At 46.5% G+C, this 17,919-nt stretch overlaps 1 protein-coding gene across 1 annotated transcript in view; it reads right to left on the bottom strand.

Moving 5' to 3' along the window:
- Positions 1–17,919, bottom strand: part of F9 (coagulation factor IX) — a 331,867-nt gene that overhangs the window by 144,912 nt on the left and 169,036 nt on the right. The window contains exon 4 of the mRNA XM_086948464.1: positions 12,743–12,856. Coding sequence (XP_086804590.1) covers positions 12,743–12,856 — 114 coding nt within the window. The remainder of the gene's footprint in view (positions 1–12,742; positions 12,857–17,919) is intronic.

The following is a 17,919-nucleotide window of genomic DNA, read 5'->3' as shown; positions in this document are numbered from 1 at the left end:
GGATATTGAGGGTTGTTGGCATAACTCAGACCAAGTTCCCCAGATTTGAGGTTGACCGCCCTAGCGGCTAGGCCACATCCTCTCCCTAAGTTCCAGGTCTTGGTGACGATGTAGGAGAAGGATCGTCCTCTGATTACGGTTTTCTCAATCCGAGGGACAGTGGCCAGGGCAAGTTGGATGGAGCAAAGTTGTCTGGCGGGTACATGGAATGAGAGGCGGTGGTTCCGGTATGCTGGTCCCAAGTCATTTAGAGCTTTGAGGGCATGTGTGAGGAGCTTGAAGGTGATTCTCTTGTTGACTGGAAGCCAGTGGTGTTGTCGCAGGTGCGCTGTGAAGTGACCGGTCTGGCTGCAGCATTTTGAACATTCTGTAGTTTCCTGAGCTGTTTCTTGGTGAAACTGGCATAGAGTGCATTGCTGTAGTCGCGTCTGCTGGTGATGAGTGCATAGGTGACCATCTTTCTAGATTCTGTGGGCATCCATCTGAATGTATTTTGAGGCAGTCTGAGCATGTGGAAGCAGCATGAGGATATAATGTTGATCTGCCACTTCATTGTAAGCGAGGATTCTAGTATAATGCTGAGGCTGCGTCCCTTGTCTTTGCGGGTAGGATTAGTTCTCAGTGTGACGGGCCAACAGGAGTCATCCCAGGCTGAGGCGATGGGTCCCAGGATGAGTGCTTCAGGCCTTCAGTCTTGTCGTATTTGAGCTTGAGTCAGCTGTCTTTCATTCAGGTGGCAACCGTCTTCATCCTGCTGCGAAAGTTGATTCTGGTGGTTTATTAGAGAGGGAAAGGATCAGCTGGGTGTCATAAGTGTAGGAGACGATGTTGAGTCCATGGTTTCTAACTATGGCCACAAGGGGGTCCATGTGGACGTTAAAGAGGGTGGGGCTCAGGGAGGAGCCATGGGGCACTCCCCGGATGATCTCTGTAGGTTCTGAGAGGAACAGAGGTAATCTGACTCGCTGTGTTCTACCGGTAAGGAAGGAGTGCCAGCGTCATGGAGCCATGTGATTAGGGTGCGGTGGGAGACAGTATTGAAGGCGCCCAAGAGGTCTAGTAGGATGAGGGCTGCGGTTTCACCATGGTCAAGGTGGGAGAATATTTCATCAGTGGCGGTGAGGAGTGTGGTCTCAGTGCTGTGGTTACTTCGGAAGCTGGATTGAGAGATGTCTAGGATATGGTTCTCTTCAATGAACTTGGAGAGTTGGGTGTTGATGGCCTTCTTGATGACCTTGGCTGGGAAGAGGGGATGGAGATGGGTCTGCAATTCTGGAGGTCTGTCAGGTCGTCAGATGGTTTCTTCAGCAGGGGGTTTATTGGACCCGGCCTTTTTGGCTGGTTCAACCCTGAACTTTTTGCTTTTGATGGTGACCTGGCACTCGTGATTTCTGGCTTGGCGCACTTTTTCCCTGTGTCCCAGGGTAAAGTGTGTGCATGTAGTGAGGTTGGCCTGCCCTCCCATAGGAATGCATGGGGAATGTACCATGTTAGTTCCTGATGTGTGGGGAGTGCAGGCTCGAGTTTGGTATGTGCGGACTCGTGAGATTGAATGCTGCGCAATGATGTATGCGGCGTGAATGTGTCTAGTGTGGAAGTGCCACTTCTAGACCTGGTTGTGCGTGTGCAGTGAGTGTGCTGGCGTGTGATTGGCTGGAGCTGGCTGGTGAGCCTGGCTCCAGGAGTCTGGATGGGTCTGCCCCGGTGGTGAGTGGAGAGATTAACATGCTGATGTGAGGGAGGGGTGCACCTGGTACCTGAATAGGGCTGGGCTTTCCCCACACAATGCTGGCTCCGCACCCTGTGGTGCGTCTAATGACCCTAGCCTGGCCAGTGAATAGGAAGGGTGGCTGAGCACATCACCGTACTCCAAAACCAGCTGCAACTGGTTTTTCCCCCAGCCTGCACACAGACAAAGAGGTTTTACTGTATAAAAAGGGGCTGTGTCTCCTTACAAAAGGTTCTTCCTGATCCAAGCTGAGGGGGGGGGGGGCTGCTGCTACTGCTGGGTGCCAGGAGGACCGCCAATGGGGATTGTCTTCCTGCCTAGGAGGACCCTGTGAGCTGGCCCTGGGCCCAGCCTTGCCCCCACCCCCTGAAGGACTCATTGCTGGACTTTGGGGGCATCAGCGCCTGAGAGCGCTTTACTTTTACTTTGCTGAAGCCCTACAGCAACTGGGAGCGCTGGATTTGCCTCCTAGCGCTTGGAGCGGTGATCCTTCCTTCCTCGAGGGATTCCCCGGCTTGGGGATCCCCCGTTTTACGAGGCTTGCGGCACCGCAGCCCACCCGCTTATTTGCCGCTTCTAGCCCATTGTTTTTCCTAAAACACGGGAGCCCATCCCGTATTGAGCCGAAATCACCGCCGCGGACCCAGGGTCTGCCCACGTCATTGTCCCCGCCGCACTGGGATTGGCCAGCGGGAAGAAGAGGTGCCCTGCAATTGGAGGCCCGGCAGCAGAGCGAAGCTCACGTGGTCAGGGGCTCGGCCGCAGCGCCGTGCTGGGATTGGTCCAGCGCAGGGGAGCAATTGAGGCCGAACAACACCGAGGAGACCGAACCGCATCCGCCCGAGGAGCAGCGCCGGCTGGAGAGACTGCGGGTGAAGCAGTTCCATGACCAGCGCCGGAGCAGGAGGCGGCGGATTACCGTGGACTTGTCCTCGGTGAGTGCGGCCCAGGTGTGGGGACAGTGTTGGTGCAAGATTTGTTCAGAGCCTCTTGAGGCTCCAATGAGGGGGCATTTGTATATTTTGAGTCCTCAGCGAAGGACTCCAATGATGGGGCAAGTTGTTTCTCGAGCCCACGAGGGGCTCAGGGGGCATTTTATGATTTAGAGTCCCCCGAGTGGGACTCCACCGACCGATGCGTGGCTGAGTTGGCCCACGAGGGCCCTGGGGTCATTTTATTTATCTTGAGTCCCCCGAGAGGGACTCCACCATTGGGGGGCCACATTCCTTCGAGCCCACAAGGCTCCTGAGCAGTTGTGTCTCGAGTCCCCAGAGGAGGGGCTCCACCGGAGACGCCATTTAATATTTAGAGCCTACTAGGCTCAGGGGGCATTTGTCTATGTTGAGTCCCCCGAGAGGGACTCCCCTGAAGGCGCCATTTATTATTTATAGGCCAGGAGGCTCAGGGGGCCATTAGTCTATGTTGAGTCCCCCGAGAGGGACTCCCTTGAAGGCGCCCTTTTGTTTCTGGAGCCCCAGCAGCTCCTAAGGCCTCAGTGTTTGTTCGAGCCCACAAGGCTCTCACAAGTGTTTTGCCCCTTGGTAATTTCAGCTGCCCAGCACTTAGTCGGCAGCTGCCACGTTTAGGCTGGGAACTCTGGAGCAGTTCTCCTTTGGCTGCCTGCGCAGCCTGCCCTGACTTTGCTGGACAGAGGGCGTGTAAGCCCCTGAGAGGCCAGGTTGCCCTGGGGTCAGTCATGTGATGTTTTGCGCAGATGTGATTTCCTGCCTAATGTGATTGTAATGTCATATGCAATGCTTTTATGCCAATACCCCTAAATGTATTTTTTATGTCTAGGAGGTTGTTTGCCCTAGTACAGTGATGCTAGTGAGTTTATGATTCCCTGCGTGATATTTGCCTAAGGTGTATGGGATTGCGTAGGTGGTACTTACCTGTTACCAGTGAGTACTGGTTGTGTGCTACATGTGCTAATTTTGGTACTACAGATGATATGTTCTACGTGCTAGTTCTAAAAGTGATTACTCCTGACAGCGGTCCAGGTGGTCCTGTCCCATGTAAATAATCCCCTCTACATTCTGCCGGTGCCCATGGCACCTTGTAAAGTATATGTTTATTATGTAATATTTGTGGTATAATACAAAGACTATTTTTTATATATCCCCTTTTGTGGAGTTTCCTTTGTGGTGGGCCTTGGCAAACGCTTTACACATCGCCTATGAGATAAGCCTGACTGCTCGTGCCAAGCTACCAAGGGGGTGAGCAGGGGTTATCTTGGCCAGTAACTTCCTTGCCCTGACTAGAGTAGTGGTTTCTGCCTGGCTTTGGCGCAAGCCTCAGCCAATCAGAAATTCCTATTTCTAACAGGGTTGATCTCAGCATGTTTCTATTCATCGGGGAAGGTGGCTGGTTCGATGGAGCAGTTGATGGTGTGGCAAGGCTCTGGGGCAATGGAGGTAGCTGATATATGGAAGATGTGATACTGTCAGGGGTCCAATGAGGCTCTTGAGTGTATGCTCTTTATGGTCCTGAGTGTGTTGTCTGTGGTGAGTGGAGTCCAGTTGAGCAGGATCTGTTGGGGTGCAGTGTGGTTGCATGCAGTGGGGACAGGGGTTGTGGCAGAGTCTTGGGTATCGAAGTCGTCATAGCTCTGCCTGATCTTGTGATGGATGAAGGTGCTGAGTTTGTTGCAGAGTTCTTGGAATAGTCTATGGACTTGCTGTTGGGCTTAGTGAACTCCTTGATGGTGGTGATTCTGTCTTGGAGGGCCATTTTCTTTGTGAATTTGAGGAGGAGGTGATGTGCATTAATGGAGGTTTTGAAGGTTGCCTGGGATTCCGGTGTTTTGTTGTTCCTCCATCTCTTCTAAAGTCATGTCCAGGTGCATCCGGACTCATGAAGGAGGGTATGAATGAACCAGCTGGCTTTCTTGGAGAGTTGCTTGCCTGATGCCATCTTGAGTGGTCGGTGCAGTTGGAAATCCATTGGTGAAGGTTGCATGCTGAGGTGCTGACGTCTTTTGATGTTGGCGGGCTAGTAGGGCTGAGGAAGGCAATGACATCCTCTTCTGTAGCTTTGTTTCAGCTATGAAGGGGGAGCAGTGAGGTTGGTGATGTACGGTAGGAGTGGTGTATCTGAAGTGCATGCAGTGGTGGTCAGTCCAGAGGAATTCAGTGGTGTGGCTGTAAGTGATGTTCCTGCTGGTGGGGAAGATGGGGCTCAGCGTATGTATGGCTGCGTGGGATGGAGTGGTGACTTGCTGCTTGAGTCCGATGTTCACGAGGTTCTTCCCCAGGGTTGCAGTGTTCTGGTCACTAGGTTATCCAGTTGGAAGTTGATAGTTTCAGAATTTAGATACAGTGCTTGCTGTATAGTAGCTGCCGCAATGCGATGAGCTCGAAAAACTGCTCTTTAACCAAAAATATTACCTTTTCACACATATATAGGGTATAATATAGCATCTGCCAATTAGTAGCTACTAGCACAATGTCTACAAATGTGGATTCAGTTTCATAAAATAGACATTATCACTTTTGCTGTTGTGAATGTCTTCGCTTTATGGGAAAGTAGACTTCTCATCTTATTATTTTCATAGGCCTAATTATTTTAGTAAGTCATACCTGAGTAACACTTATAGCTTCACATGCTAGTAGATGGTTTATATACTCAGTATTAAAATACAATGATAAGACTTCAATGAAAGGTTCTTTCAGAACCTCCACAAATACTCTAGCAGCAAAAGTCAATACAGAAACTTCACAGTAATTCTTTTAGACTTAACTATCAGGGAACTCCTGAAAGTTTGTAAAAAGCCAGGTTTATTCACAATCTATGATAGTGTTATATGAGGGGTGCGCTGCCGGGGTTCATGTACAACCAGACAGGACCCTAGTTAGTTTTTCAAGACGACAACCTGTCAGGTGGTGCACCCCAAAAATCCACCAGAGTATAAGAGGTTATTGTAGGATAGACAAGTTGTGCTGAGTGTATATGCTTGAATTCCTGGAAGAAATGTTCCAGTATCCAGATATGCCATATGTTTTTCTTAGTTCTGTATTTAATTCAAGCCAAATGAAAGAAACAAAGAACAGCTGACACGTGTTTTTCCCGTGATTATGACCATCGAACCGCAGGGACTCTCTTGCCCCACTTTGTCAATCCGCTCAAATACTTACGGGATGAACTTTGGGCATATTATTTAGTTCTTTTCCCTTGAAAAAGCCCTTGGTGTGCCAGCCATATGGGAAAAACACATCTTAGCTTTTCTTTGTTTCTTTCATTTGGCTTGGAATAGAACAGAACTAAGAAGACCCTATAACATTTCTGGAAATTGGGACATTTGTTGCAGGAATTTAAGCATATACACTCGGCATAACCTGTATTTCCTACAATTATTCAAAATTCAGTATACAGATTATTCAAATGTAAACTTGATGCTCAGATTCTGTTTATGTGTCCTTGCATTCCATGGTACATTATTAAGTACTATTAGATTGTATGTCTCTTCTATCACTAATCCAACAACAATATTAATCAAGAATTGGCAAAGCCAATAGGTGTGGCGTTGGCTGCCAGCCTTCTGGCTTTGGCAATTTTTGTTTTTCCTGTCATGTATTTTTTAAAACGTTATTGTTGGAAGCTGTTGAGGCCTCATAAATCTTAAAAATATATATCTAAAGGCAAAAATGTTTTGTGGCCTGGATTGGGTAGAAGAAAAATGTGAATGACACAACAAAAAGTAATTGAGGAGTTATGGCTGAAAACCCATGTTGTTAACTATATTATACACATAATATTCAGTAATATCAAAAGTTCTTGGCTAAAACCAGATTAAAAAAGCCAATTGGTCTTGTATTGGCTATCATCCCATTTTCTTTGCTAATGCTTTCCTTGTAATGCTTTTGTTAATCTTTTTACAAATAGATAAATATTTTTGAAAAGAAAGGTAAATAGAGATACTTGCAAAGACCTATGGAGAGGGATGGATAGATAGATAGATAGATAGATAGATAGATAGATAGATAGATAGATAGATAGATAGATAGATAGATAGATAGATAGATAGATAGATAGATAGATAGATAGATAGATAGATAGATAGAAACACAATTAAAATCAATACTAGCATGACATACATGCATGCAGTTATGTATGCACGTTGTTGCAAACATGCTGAAAGAGCATACATTTATAAAGATTGGACACAAAATGGAATGTTGTGAAGTAGCAGTAGTCGGATAAAGAAAGGACACTCCAAAGGGAATTTACAAAACCATGAGTTGGAGAGAGGAACTTTTAATGCTGGAGGATGCTTTGTGCTCACATCAAAGAGTCCTGCTATTGCATCAGGCTCTAAACACAAAGGCAACAACAACACAATAATAAAGTGAAAAAAAAACACTGGCACTGAATAGAACTTCCTTATGTGCAGAAATGTTCTACTTGAAAGATCAAAATGCAGTCAGCCAAATGAAAGTTAACCCGTAGCTTAAGTAAGCTGACTCAGTGCCCCATGCTGTGGTGTGCGGAAGAAAAATGTGAATGACACAACAACACACCACTTGATGAAGCATGCTTTGTTGAAAGCCCCTTTAAGAAATATATTGTACATATAACTTTAGTAAAATCTAAAGGCCTTGGAAAACATAGACCTAACAAGCATTTACAATGCAATACGTCTCGCAATTGTGAGATTTTGAGCTATTGGCATTGTATTGTATTTTATTTGTGTTTAAAAAAGCTGCAGTAATAAAAGGCATTGTCATTTACAATGCCAACAGGTCAGAGTTTCTAAAATGTGAGACATGTTGCATTGCAAATGCTTGTTGTTTACAAGAGCCCTAAGCTGCTCTTTCACATTAATAGAGGCCATGCCTCTTTCTTCAGAGGAGCCATGTCTAAAGAATGGTCTAAGGCCGCTATTAAATTCAAACAATCAATCAGTACATTTATAAAGCGCGCTACTCACCCGTAGGGGTCTCAAGCCGCTGAGGGAGTGGGGGGAGCCGCTACTGCTCGAAGAGCCAGGTCTTGAGGTGTTTCCTGAATGTGTTGTGATCCTGGGTCAGTCGTAGGTGGGCGGGGAGGGAGTTCCACGTCTTGGCCGCCAGGTAGGAGAATGATCTTCCTCAGGTGGTGGTTCTGCGGGTCCGTGGGACGGAGGCGAGGGCAAGGCTGGCGGAGTGGAGTTTGCTTGTTGGAGTGTATAACGTGAGGCGGTTGTTGAGGTATTCGGGACCTATTTCTTGGAGCGCTTTGTGTGCGTGGGTGAGGAGCCTGATCGTGATCCTTTTGCTGATCAGGAGCCAGTGCAGGTCTCTCAGGTGGGCTGATATGTGGCTGTGGTGGGAGATGTCGAGGATATGTCGTGCGGATGTGTTCTGTATGCGTTGGAGTCTTTTCTGAAGTTTGACTGTGGTTCCTGCATATAGGGCGTTCCTGTAGTCTAGTCAGCTGGTGACGGGGGCCTGGGTGACCGTCTTTCTGGTTCCGGTAGGGATCCACCGGAAGATCTTACGGAGCATGCGCAGGGTGTTGAAACATGAGGATGAGATAGCGTTGACTTGCTTGGTCATCGTGAGGGAGGAGTCCAGGATGAATCTCAGGTTTCGTGCATGGTCAGTGGGTGTCGGTGCCCAGTGCTGTGGGCCACCAGGAGTCGTCCCAGGCGGATGGGGATGGTCCGAGGATAAGGACCTCCGTCTTGTCGGAGTTCCGTTTCAGGCATCTGAGTTTCATCCATTCCGCAAGGTTTTTCATTCCTTCTTGGAGGTTGAGTTTGGCAGTGGCTGGGTCTTTGGTGAAGGAGAGTATCAGCTGGGTGTCGTCGGCGTATGAGATGATGTTGAGGTTGTGTTTGCGTGCGATGGTGGCGAGGGGGCTCATGTAGATATTGAAGTGGGTTGGGCTGAGCGATGAGCCTTGGGGTACGCCGCAGATGATCTCGGTGGCCGCAGAGCGGAAGAGAGGGAGGTGGACTCTCGGGGTTCTGTCGGAGAGGAGCGTGGTGATCCAGTCCAGGGCTTTACCTTGGATCCCGGTGTTGTAGAAGAGGGTTATTAGGGTGCGATGGCAGACTGTATCATAGGTGGCTGAGAGGTCTAGGACGATGAGGGCGGTTGTTTCCCCCTTGTCAAGCAGGGTCCTGATGTCGTCGGTGGCTGCGATGAGGGCGGTCTCGGTGCTGTGGTTGGCTCAAAATCTGGACTGGGATGGGTCGAGGGAGCCATTGGCCTCAAGGAATGCGGTCAGCTGTTTATTGAAGATCTTCTCAATAACTTTTGCAGGGAAGGGAAGAAGAGAGATGGGGAGGAAGTTTTTGAGGTCTTTGGGGTCCGCTGTGGGTTTCTTCAGTAGGGCGTTGATCTCTTCGTGCTTCCGGCCTTCTGGGAAGGTGGTGGAAGCAAAGGAGTTGTTTATGATGTTCCGTAGGTGGGGAGCGATGATGGTGTCTGCTTTGTTGAAGATGTGTTGAGGGCATGGGTCGGAAGGAGAGCCCAAGTGGATGGTGTTCATAGCGTGGGCGGTGTCTTCGGTGGTGATGGGAGTCCAAGCGCTGAGGGTGGTTGTAGGAGGCATTGGTTCAGTGGCTGGGGGTGGAGTCTGGGCGCCGAAGCTGTCGTGTATATCAGCGATCTTGCGTTGAAAGAACGTTGCGAGGGAGTTGCAGAGGTCTTGTGACGGTGTGATGTTGTTGCTGCTGGTACTGGGATTGGAGAGCTCTTTTACGATGCTGAAGAGTTCCTTGCTGTTGTCTGTGTTGTTGTCCAGCCGTTCTGTGAACGATGTCTTTTTGGTGGTGCAGATCAGTTGGTGGTGTTTGTGGGTGGCGGTCTTGAGGGCTTATATTTCAGAGAACAATGGTCCTAAGCAACCAGTAAATTACAACAATATTGGAATATAAACCGTGATAGGTTACTATATACATCAGATGTCCAGCCGGACAAGGAGTTTTATTCATACAATGTTGGGAATAGAGTCAAGGATATTCGAAAAAAACATTTATAGTGGGGCACAAGCCTGTACCCTGCAACGAGGGGGAGGTGTGGGGGAATGGAATAACAATACAGACAATTTAAGCAAAACAAAAAATACAAAAATTACAGGCAAAGACTTTGAGCTGTGGCAACTTGCATTTAGAGATACTTTTCAGCAAGTTTAGCCAAAATAGAGACCACAATAGTTAGACACAATGGACATTTGTGGCACTATTTAGAAATGTCGACGTTTCGATCCCATGCTCATTACTTATCGGTATCTTCATCAGGACTAGAACATAACATTTGCCTTGTTAGAACAATAGATGCCAGCCGGAATGGTCCTTAGAATGTCCAGCAATCCTTGTTTAGGGAGATTTCAAGGGGTTTGCGGGATAAAAACGAGTGAATCGCTCTTAAGTACAATGTGCAAGTTGTATGGAGTGTGGGGCTCCTACCCGGAATGTGAGGGTGGATGTTAGGAGGAAGTTGGTAGGGCCGCTAATCGGGCCACAGGGTGGCCGAACCAGAGTGGTTGGTCGGCTGGCTGAAATTACACAATGGTAATGTCGCTTGCGAGCAGCGATGTGCTGTCCTGTAACATGCGCGATGGCAGGCACTGGGTCTTGAGGGCTGTCATGTTTTCTGCTTGCTGCGCCAGGTTTTCTCAAGGGTTCGGAAGGATTTCTTCGATTCTTTGATGTCGTTGGTGAACCATGTTCTTTTCCGGTTGCCGGGCTTTCCTGGAGGGTTCTTCAGAGGTGCAAGGGCATCAGCGCAGTTGACGATCCACTGTGTGAGGTTGCTGGCTGCGTCGTTGGTGTCAGTTGTGTTGATTGGTAGGTTCTGGCACAGTGATGTGGTTAGCTGGTCTGTGGTGACTTCCCGCCATCATCTATGGGGGATCTGTTGCTGGCGGTGGTGGGATTTGGTCCTCTTAAAAGTGAAGTGGACGCAGCTGTGGTCGGTCCAGTGTAGTCCGGTGGAGTGGCTGAACGCAACGTGGCTATTGGCAGAGAAGATGGGGTTGAGCGTGTGGCCAGCGTAGTGGATGGGGTTGTTCACCAGTTGCTTGAGTCCGAGGTTGGTGAGGTTGTCGAGCAGGGTGGTGGTGTTGTGTCGTTGTTCTCCAGGTGGAAGTTCAGGTCCCCTAGGAGGATGTAGTCTGATGAGGCGAGGGCATGTGGGCTGAAGAAGTCGGCGATGGCTTCACTGAATTGTGTGCGTGGGCCCGGGGGTCTGTAGAGGAAGGTTCCTCTGAGGGTGGTCTTGGGGACGGTGTGGATCTAGAAGTGTAGGTGTTCGGCGGCGGTGAGGGTATCTTCGAAGTTGGTCGTGGTTGTGACGCCGATGGTGTTCCTGTAGATGATTGCAATTCCTCCTCCGGTTTGATTGGCACGGTCCTTTCGGGTGATCTTGTAGCCGTCCAGGATGGCTATGGCGATGTCGGGGGCTGAGGAGGCGTTCATTTAGGTTTCTGTGAGGAAGGCAACGTCTGGTGCTGTTATGTCGAGGAGGTCCCAGAGTTCAACAGCGTGCTTGTGGATGGAGCGGGTGTTGAGCAGGATGCACTTGAGGTGGTTGTTGTTGTTGTCCGGTCCGGCTGGCGGGGAGCGTGGTCGGTCGCAGGTGAATTTGCAGACTTGGCAGGAGAAGGGTCCGTGGGTGCGCTTCGGGGTGGCTTGGTAGCAGGCAGATGGTCAACCGGTGTTGAGTGCGTGGAGGGTGGTGGTGTCATATCTCTGTCGGGCTTCTTGGTTTCAGCGGGGGCCAGGGGTTCTTGCACTGGGCGTGGTCCAGGCGCAGACAGGCGCAGATGGACTAGCCTTTGGCGCGCCTTTGGTGCGCCAGCGGCGCAGTCACTGCACGGCTTCCATATGAGGGGCTGTGGGAGGAAGGAGCATCTGGGAGGCGGGCGGCAAATGAGGCAGCAGGGGGCGGGCCGCAAGGAAGGCAGCGGCGGGAAAGCGTGAGGGAGGGGAGCGGGTGGGGGGGTGACACAAGGCACAAGGGGGGCAGGGGGCGTGTGAGGTCACAGGGGGCACCAGTGGGCAACAATAACGGTGGGAGCCAAAATTAGTCAAAAGGCAACAAAAGAGAGAAAGCGTGAGGGAGGGGAGCAGGTGGGGGGTGACAAGACACAAAGGGGGCAGGGGGCCGCGTGAGGGCACAGGGGGCACCAGTGGCCAACAATAACAGTGGGAGACAAAATTAGTGAGAGGCAACAAAAGAGAGAAAGCTTGAGGGAGGGAAGCAGGTGGGGGGGTGACACAAGGCACAAGGGAGTCAGGGGGGTCGTGAGGGCACAGGATGCACCAGTGGGCAACAATAACAGTGGGAGACAAAATTTGTCAGAGGAAACAAGAGAGGTCGGAGACAGGAAGTAAAACAGCAGTAACAATAATAGTAGAGGCAACAAAAGAGAGGTCGGAAACAGGAAGTAAAACAGGCAAACCAGGCAAGGCCGGCCGCGGTGCTGGAGACGGCGGTCAGATCGCAGCGGGTATCGGCAGCGGGACAGCGGCACAGGGGGATCGTGTGGCGGCTGAGGGGGGCAACCTACCTGGTGACAGGGTCAAAGGTCACCCTCCATGGTGCATGGCACGCTGAATGTTGCAGGAAAGCATGCAGTGCCTGCAGTAGGAGAAACCATTAAAGAAAAGAGTGCTTACAGACTAAAGAAGACGTACTGTGTTACAACCAAAGTAAAGGTGAGATCCTAATGGGAGGTTACAAATGAAGACAAGGTGGTACAAAGGCAGGAATAACAAGCCCATTAACGAATCAGAAGCCAATATTTATGAAGGATAATGACACAAGCCAATGACAAATATGGGCGGGGAATGGGCAGGACTTCAAGTCCATACTCCAATTCAGCATGGCTCGCAGAGCACACATGCGCTGGTCGGCTCAATGTAAAAATGACAGTAATTTCATGACAGTATCTGTTTTGTGTATTCCCACAACAACTTATTAGGTTTCGAGTGGATGTCTCACAATTGCTTGTACACAGCCATTACCTTAGACATTCTATTTAGTGTATAATAAAGTCAAACATTTCCGTTACAATTATATTTACCTAATTCACAGTTCTTTCCTTCATATCCAAGCTGGCACCAACAATTATAAGCACTGATGTCATCTTTGCACACACCGCTATTGAAGCACGGATTTGAATCACATTGATTTCCATCTAGAAAAAAGAACACCATTAATAAACGTAAAAGAAATGTATAAAGATTAATGTTTGTTATATGAAATAAAAGCAGGTTACTCTAACTTGTTTTCATGATATAAAATATTTTTTATATTCTGTTGTTGGAGTTTGAATTATCAGTCTTAGTGAAATTAGATCTAAAATGCATTGCGAAAAAAGCAACCAACATTTAATTAAGCAACTTACATTTTTTTCTTCCACCTTTGACATGTGATGTCGTATAGATAATTGAGCTGTGTCTTTCTACTACCAACTTAGTGACAATGCATTTATAAACTATCAGATTGAAGAGATAGCATTCTCTCCTCTGATGTCACAAAATTTATTAGGACAAGATGTGTATGTCTCACCAATAAATTTGCTTTTAGGTTAAATCGGAGCCAACATAAAAAAAAAATATATATATATATATATATATATTTATCAAACCACAGCTTCGGTCATGGAATCTTGATGAGCCAGCTCGCGGGCGGTCCTAGGAAGGGCTACCGGTTGCCCATATATCCAACAAGAGACTTAGTTCATGAGAACACACGTTCTCGGACACCTGGAGTTGTTCTTGTGTGCAAAATTTATTTGGCAGGAAACAACGCATTTCACCTTACGTTTACGTTTCAGCCGTTACTGATGTGTACACCCATTTTCTATCCCACATCCCTCATATAGGTAGGACTACCACCACATAAGTGAGATAACAGTGAAGAAAGCTTGGCCGCCATTTTGTAATGATTTTTTACACATTAGGGCAGTATCTAATTACTACATTTCTTTGCCCATTTGACTATTCGCATAAATTTGTAAAGCAATAATTATATTCCAATAAAATATTACCAATTATATCTCATTTGAACATATATGTATGGATTCTATAGCCTTTGGCATCATTATTTTTAGAACGTAGGTTAGTTAAAACAGCGTAAACTTTCAACATCCCTTGCGTAGTTTGATATAAATAATACCCCAATACATAGCGCATCGCAATTTGTTTGTGCAATAAAGTTCAAAGCATTTGTACTCATTGTGCGCATTGCACAGTCCGTTATCTATGACAATTACTTCTCGTCACGCCCAAGTGGGCAGTCCGACTCAAGCATGGAATTTTACACATCATGATTTGTTTGTGCAATAAAGTTCAAATTAATTGTACTCAATGTGTACAATCATCAGTTCGTTATCATTAGTTGTTCTTCGAAATTATGCCCAAGTGGGCAAACTAAATCAAGAATAGAACTTCGCATTTATTCTGGGTTTCCATAGAATTGGCATTAAAAGTAATCAAAAATTGTCACAAAAAAGTGGGCAAGTCATTGTTAGTGAATCTATACTGTCCATGTTGCAAATCTTGGCATATTTGAGGTTAGGAATATTTCATGTATTTTCATCATAGCATTTTGGAGGTCATAATTGTCCACTGTTACCTAAAATTGCATAAAATTTAAAAAACATGATATTAAAAGACGGAAAAGCAACATTCAATAAATATCATTACAATTTATCATCTTCATTCAGCAATATGTACAGCTAATTCCTCATTTGAATTAAGGCCTTTCAAGTTCATACATTCAAAGTCAATTATGTACCTCAATTCAAGCTTGCGCAATGCAAGTTTCCTGTTACCACCCCTGATCCTCAGATCAACCATATCAATGACTGCCATTCTCAATAAGTTTTCGTTCTGAAAATGACAGTCATAGAAATGACGGGCTACCACTTGTCACACGGACAAATGAGTACGTAAACGCAATACATCGTGTTACAAGTCAGGGGTTTTCGGATAACAAACTCTCTTCCAGAATTAGGCATTGTCAAGAATTCACAGTCCACACTTTTCTTGCAGGCTTTGCAGCTTCTACAGCATTTAAAGCCTGCAGTTCCTTTGCTCACTATTTAGCATGTCACAGAATTTCTACTCAGATCATCTTTTAGAGATTTACCTCTTCTAATTGTGATCTGAGGATTGGCAGTTAGGTGGGGTTTCAGATGCTGATCCATTAGAAGAACGTGCCAATGTTTCTTGAAAATGGCTCTAATGTTGCTTGTTTGGCCTGAAAAGGTTGTTATAAATCTAACCTTTTCTTCATCCATCACTTTTTGGTTTGGATTCAGTAATTCATTTCTAACAGTCGCATCTGCTCTTATGCATGCTTTCTTGATTGTGGACTATTTATACCCCCGCTTTTTAAAGCGGCTACACATCACTTGTTTTTCTTTCTCATATGCATTTGTAGTGCTACAGTTTCTCTTCGCCCGTAATAGTTCCCCATAAGGAATCCTGTAAACTAAATTCCGGGGATGGGCACTCCGTGCACTCAAAATGCTATTGCCCGCTGTCTGTTTTCTGAATAAACTTGTAGTTACCTTTTGTTCTTGGATTTTAATACAGACATCTAGAAATTCTATGTCTGTTTTATGGATGTTTTCAGAAAAAAACAATATTATAAGAATTTCTATTTAGTTGGTTCACAAAGCTCTCTGCTGACTCCATATTTCCATTCCAAATCATAAAAATATAGTCGATGTACCCAAGCCACAGGACAACCCTGGTGTTAAATTCGGACATGGACGTGGACACCTGCTCTTCCCACCACCCCATGAAGAGGTTGGCGTAACTAGGGGCGAAGCAGGTGCCCATCGCCGTGCCCTGTGACTGTCGGTACACCGTCTCATCAAAAATAAAAAAATGATTAGTTAGGCAGAAATGTATTAATTCTACCAGCATTTTTTAATGGAGTGTTAATGAGATGGAGCGAGATTTTAAATAGTGTTCAACGGCCTGGATCCCCAGGTTGTGACGTATACTGGTATATAAACTACCCACTTCCAATGTGACTAGTGTATATGAGGGGTCCCAATGTATTCCATCAATGATAGTTAAGAAGTGTGTGGTGTCTTTCAAGTATGCTGGGAGAGAGATCACAAAAGGTCTTAAATAATGATCTATCAGGCGTGAGGTGTTTTCTAACAGGGAGCCCATTGATGACACTATGGGTCTTCCTGGTGGGTCGGCTGCATTTTTGTGAAGCTTAGGTAATAAGTATAGGATGGGTACCCTTGGATGTTCACTTTTGAGGTAGTTGTATTACTCCCATTCCAACAAACCTTTGTCACGGTATTCCATCAGGAGATTATAAAAGGTAGCATTTGATTTTCTAACCTCCCCAAAGTTCGTAACCTGGTAGTATGTGTTATCTCCCAATTGCCTCATCCCTTCTGCCAGATATTTGTCTTTGTCTAAGACCACCACTTTCCCCCCTTGTCGGAGTGGCGTATCACTATTTGGGAATCATTTCTCAAATCCTCAATGGCCTGTATTTGTGACATTGACAGGGTTTTCTTAGCATTGACAATTTTCTTAGTTCTAAGCTTTTTAATGTCACTTAGGACACCTTTCTCAAATACCTCAACAGCCTCACAGATAATGTTGGGTAAGAATTTGGATTTGGGCTTAAATCCACTTCCTGGATTTACACCTACATTCATTTCACAGTTGTCCAGCATTTCTTCACCCACCACCTCCCCTGATGACAGGATTTCCATTAGATCAACATCATTTAAATTCAAATTGCTGTTAGCTGTACCTTCACTCCTCAATACATTACTCATGGGAGGCAATTCAAACCACTTCTTAAGTTTTAATTTTCTAGCAAAGTAAAATAAGTCAATTCTGGTCTGAGTATAGTTCAGATTTATGGAGGGGCAGAAGGATAAGCCTAATGCCAATACTTCAGTTTCAGATGGTAAAAGTAATCTTTGAGAGAGGTTGATTACCGTCATACTCGTGCTTTGCTGCCCCTTGTCAGAACTCCCACGGGTGTTGTAGCTGCATTTCTGGTCTTGTTTCTGCTTCCTGAGTTTTGCTTGTTTGTTCCTCTCATATTTCCTCGACCTCCTCGTACTTGCCCTCTCTGATTTCCCTGATCTGATTGGGATTCTGTCCGTCCCTGATTTAGCACCTGGAATTGTAATAAAAAATTCTTCTTCTTCTGAAGTTCTTCATTCACAGGTTGGTTTAATCCCACCACTGATACATCAGGAATGCTGCCATCCGAGATATCACTTTCGGTCACCTCTGCTTGTGAAATATTTCCTGATGTACTGGGCTTTGTGGTCAATGCCTTTTGAAAAAGATGATCATACTTTCTTTGGAAAGTAAGAGTGCGACCCAATTGGTAATCTTTGTAGTCTCGAAGGAATATTCGCAGTTTTTTTAAAGTGATCTCTTCTTCTAACTTCCAGATCTTGATATCAAGACGTTTCAGGAACTCTTCCAGCGCCTCTTTTGTCATCAGTGTTTTTATTTCCTCCATTATCGTTTCAATTTGTGCCAGTAGTTTACTTCTATCTTTCAGGGCAAACTTGACCGGGATCCGCATCATTGTAGTTGAGCATGTAGAACAATTATTGTTCCATTCCTCCAGCATCTCAGGGTCGGGATCTTCAAAGGTTAGGACCGTAAAAAGTCTTAATCCGCGAGGCACCCTGCACACCTCAATGTATCTTTGCAGGGACTCAGCCTCCCACCACTTTGAGAACTTTTTCCTGTGCAGCTTTTCAAGTTGTGCTAGTAGCGTCTGTAATTTCATTTCCTCATTAATATTGGATGTCGAGGTGTTTGGGGTAGCTATAGTCCCACCTTGCATGAAAAAAAGTTTGTCAGCCGTTGCTTTTCTTTTCACATCTAACGCTGCCATGAATTTTGCACACTGCACAATTCGCAACAACTTTTCGGCCGGTATAGGGGACGTTCCCTCCTGTTACTTTACCGGCTCCCAAACCCCAGTGGTTATAGTGCAATACAGCGTGTCTTGGGACGCCTAGTCGTACTTGGACAGATCCACACCAGTGTAATCCGTTCATTCCTTTTGGCAGTCCTTTGCATAGGCTGTTTCACTATTTCGGTATTAGCCTTGCCGTTTCATTGGTTTCTTGTATACCTCGTACGATATATACTTGCGTGATTGCTCTCGAAAAAACGGCAGGTACTCCACTTGGGGGAACGGCTCGATTCCTTCAATTTAACACCAAACCACAGCTCCGGT

This window comes from Lissotriton vulgaris, unplaced genomic scaffold (genome assembly GCF_964263255.1).
Source record: "Lissotriton vulgaris unplaced genomic scaffold, aLisVul1.2 SCAFFOLD_1480, whole genome shotgun sequence".
Lineage (NCBI taxonomy): Eukaryota > Metazoa > Chordata > Amphibia > Caudata > Salamandridae > Lissotriton > Lissotriton vulgaris.
The sequence above is the reverse complement of the archived record's forward strand: the minus strand, read 5'-3'. Positions and strand labels throughout refer to the sequence as shown.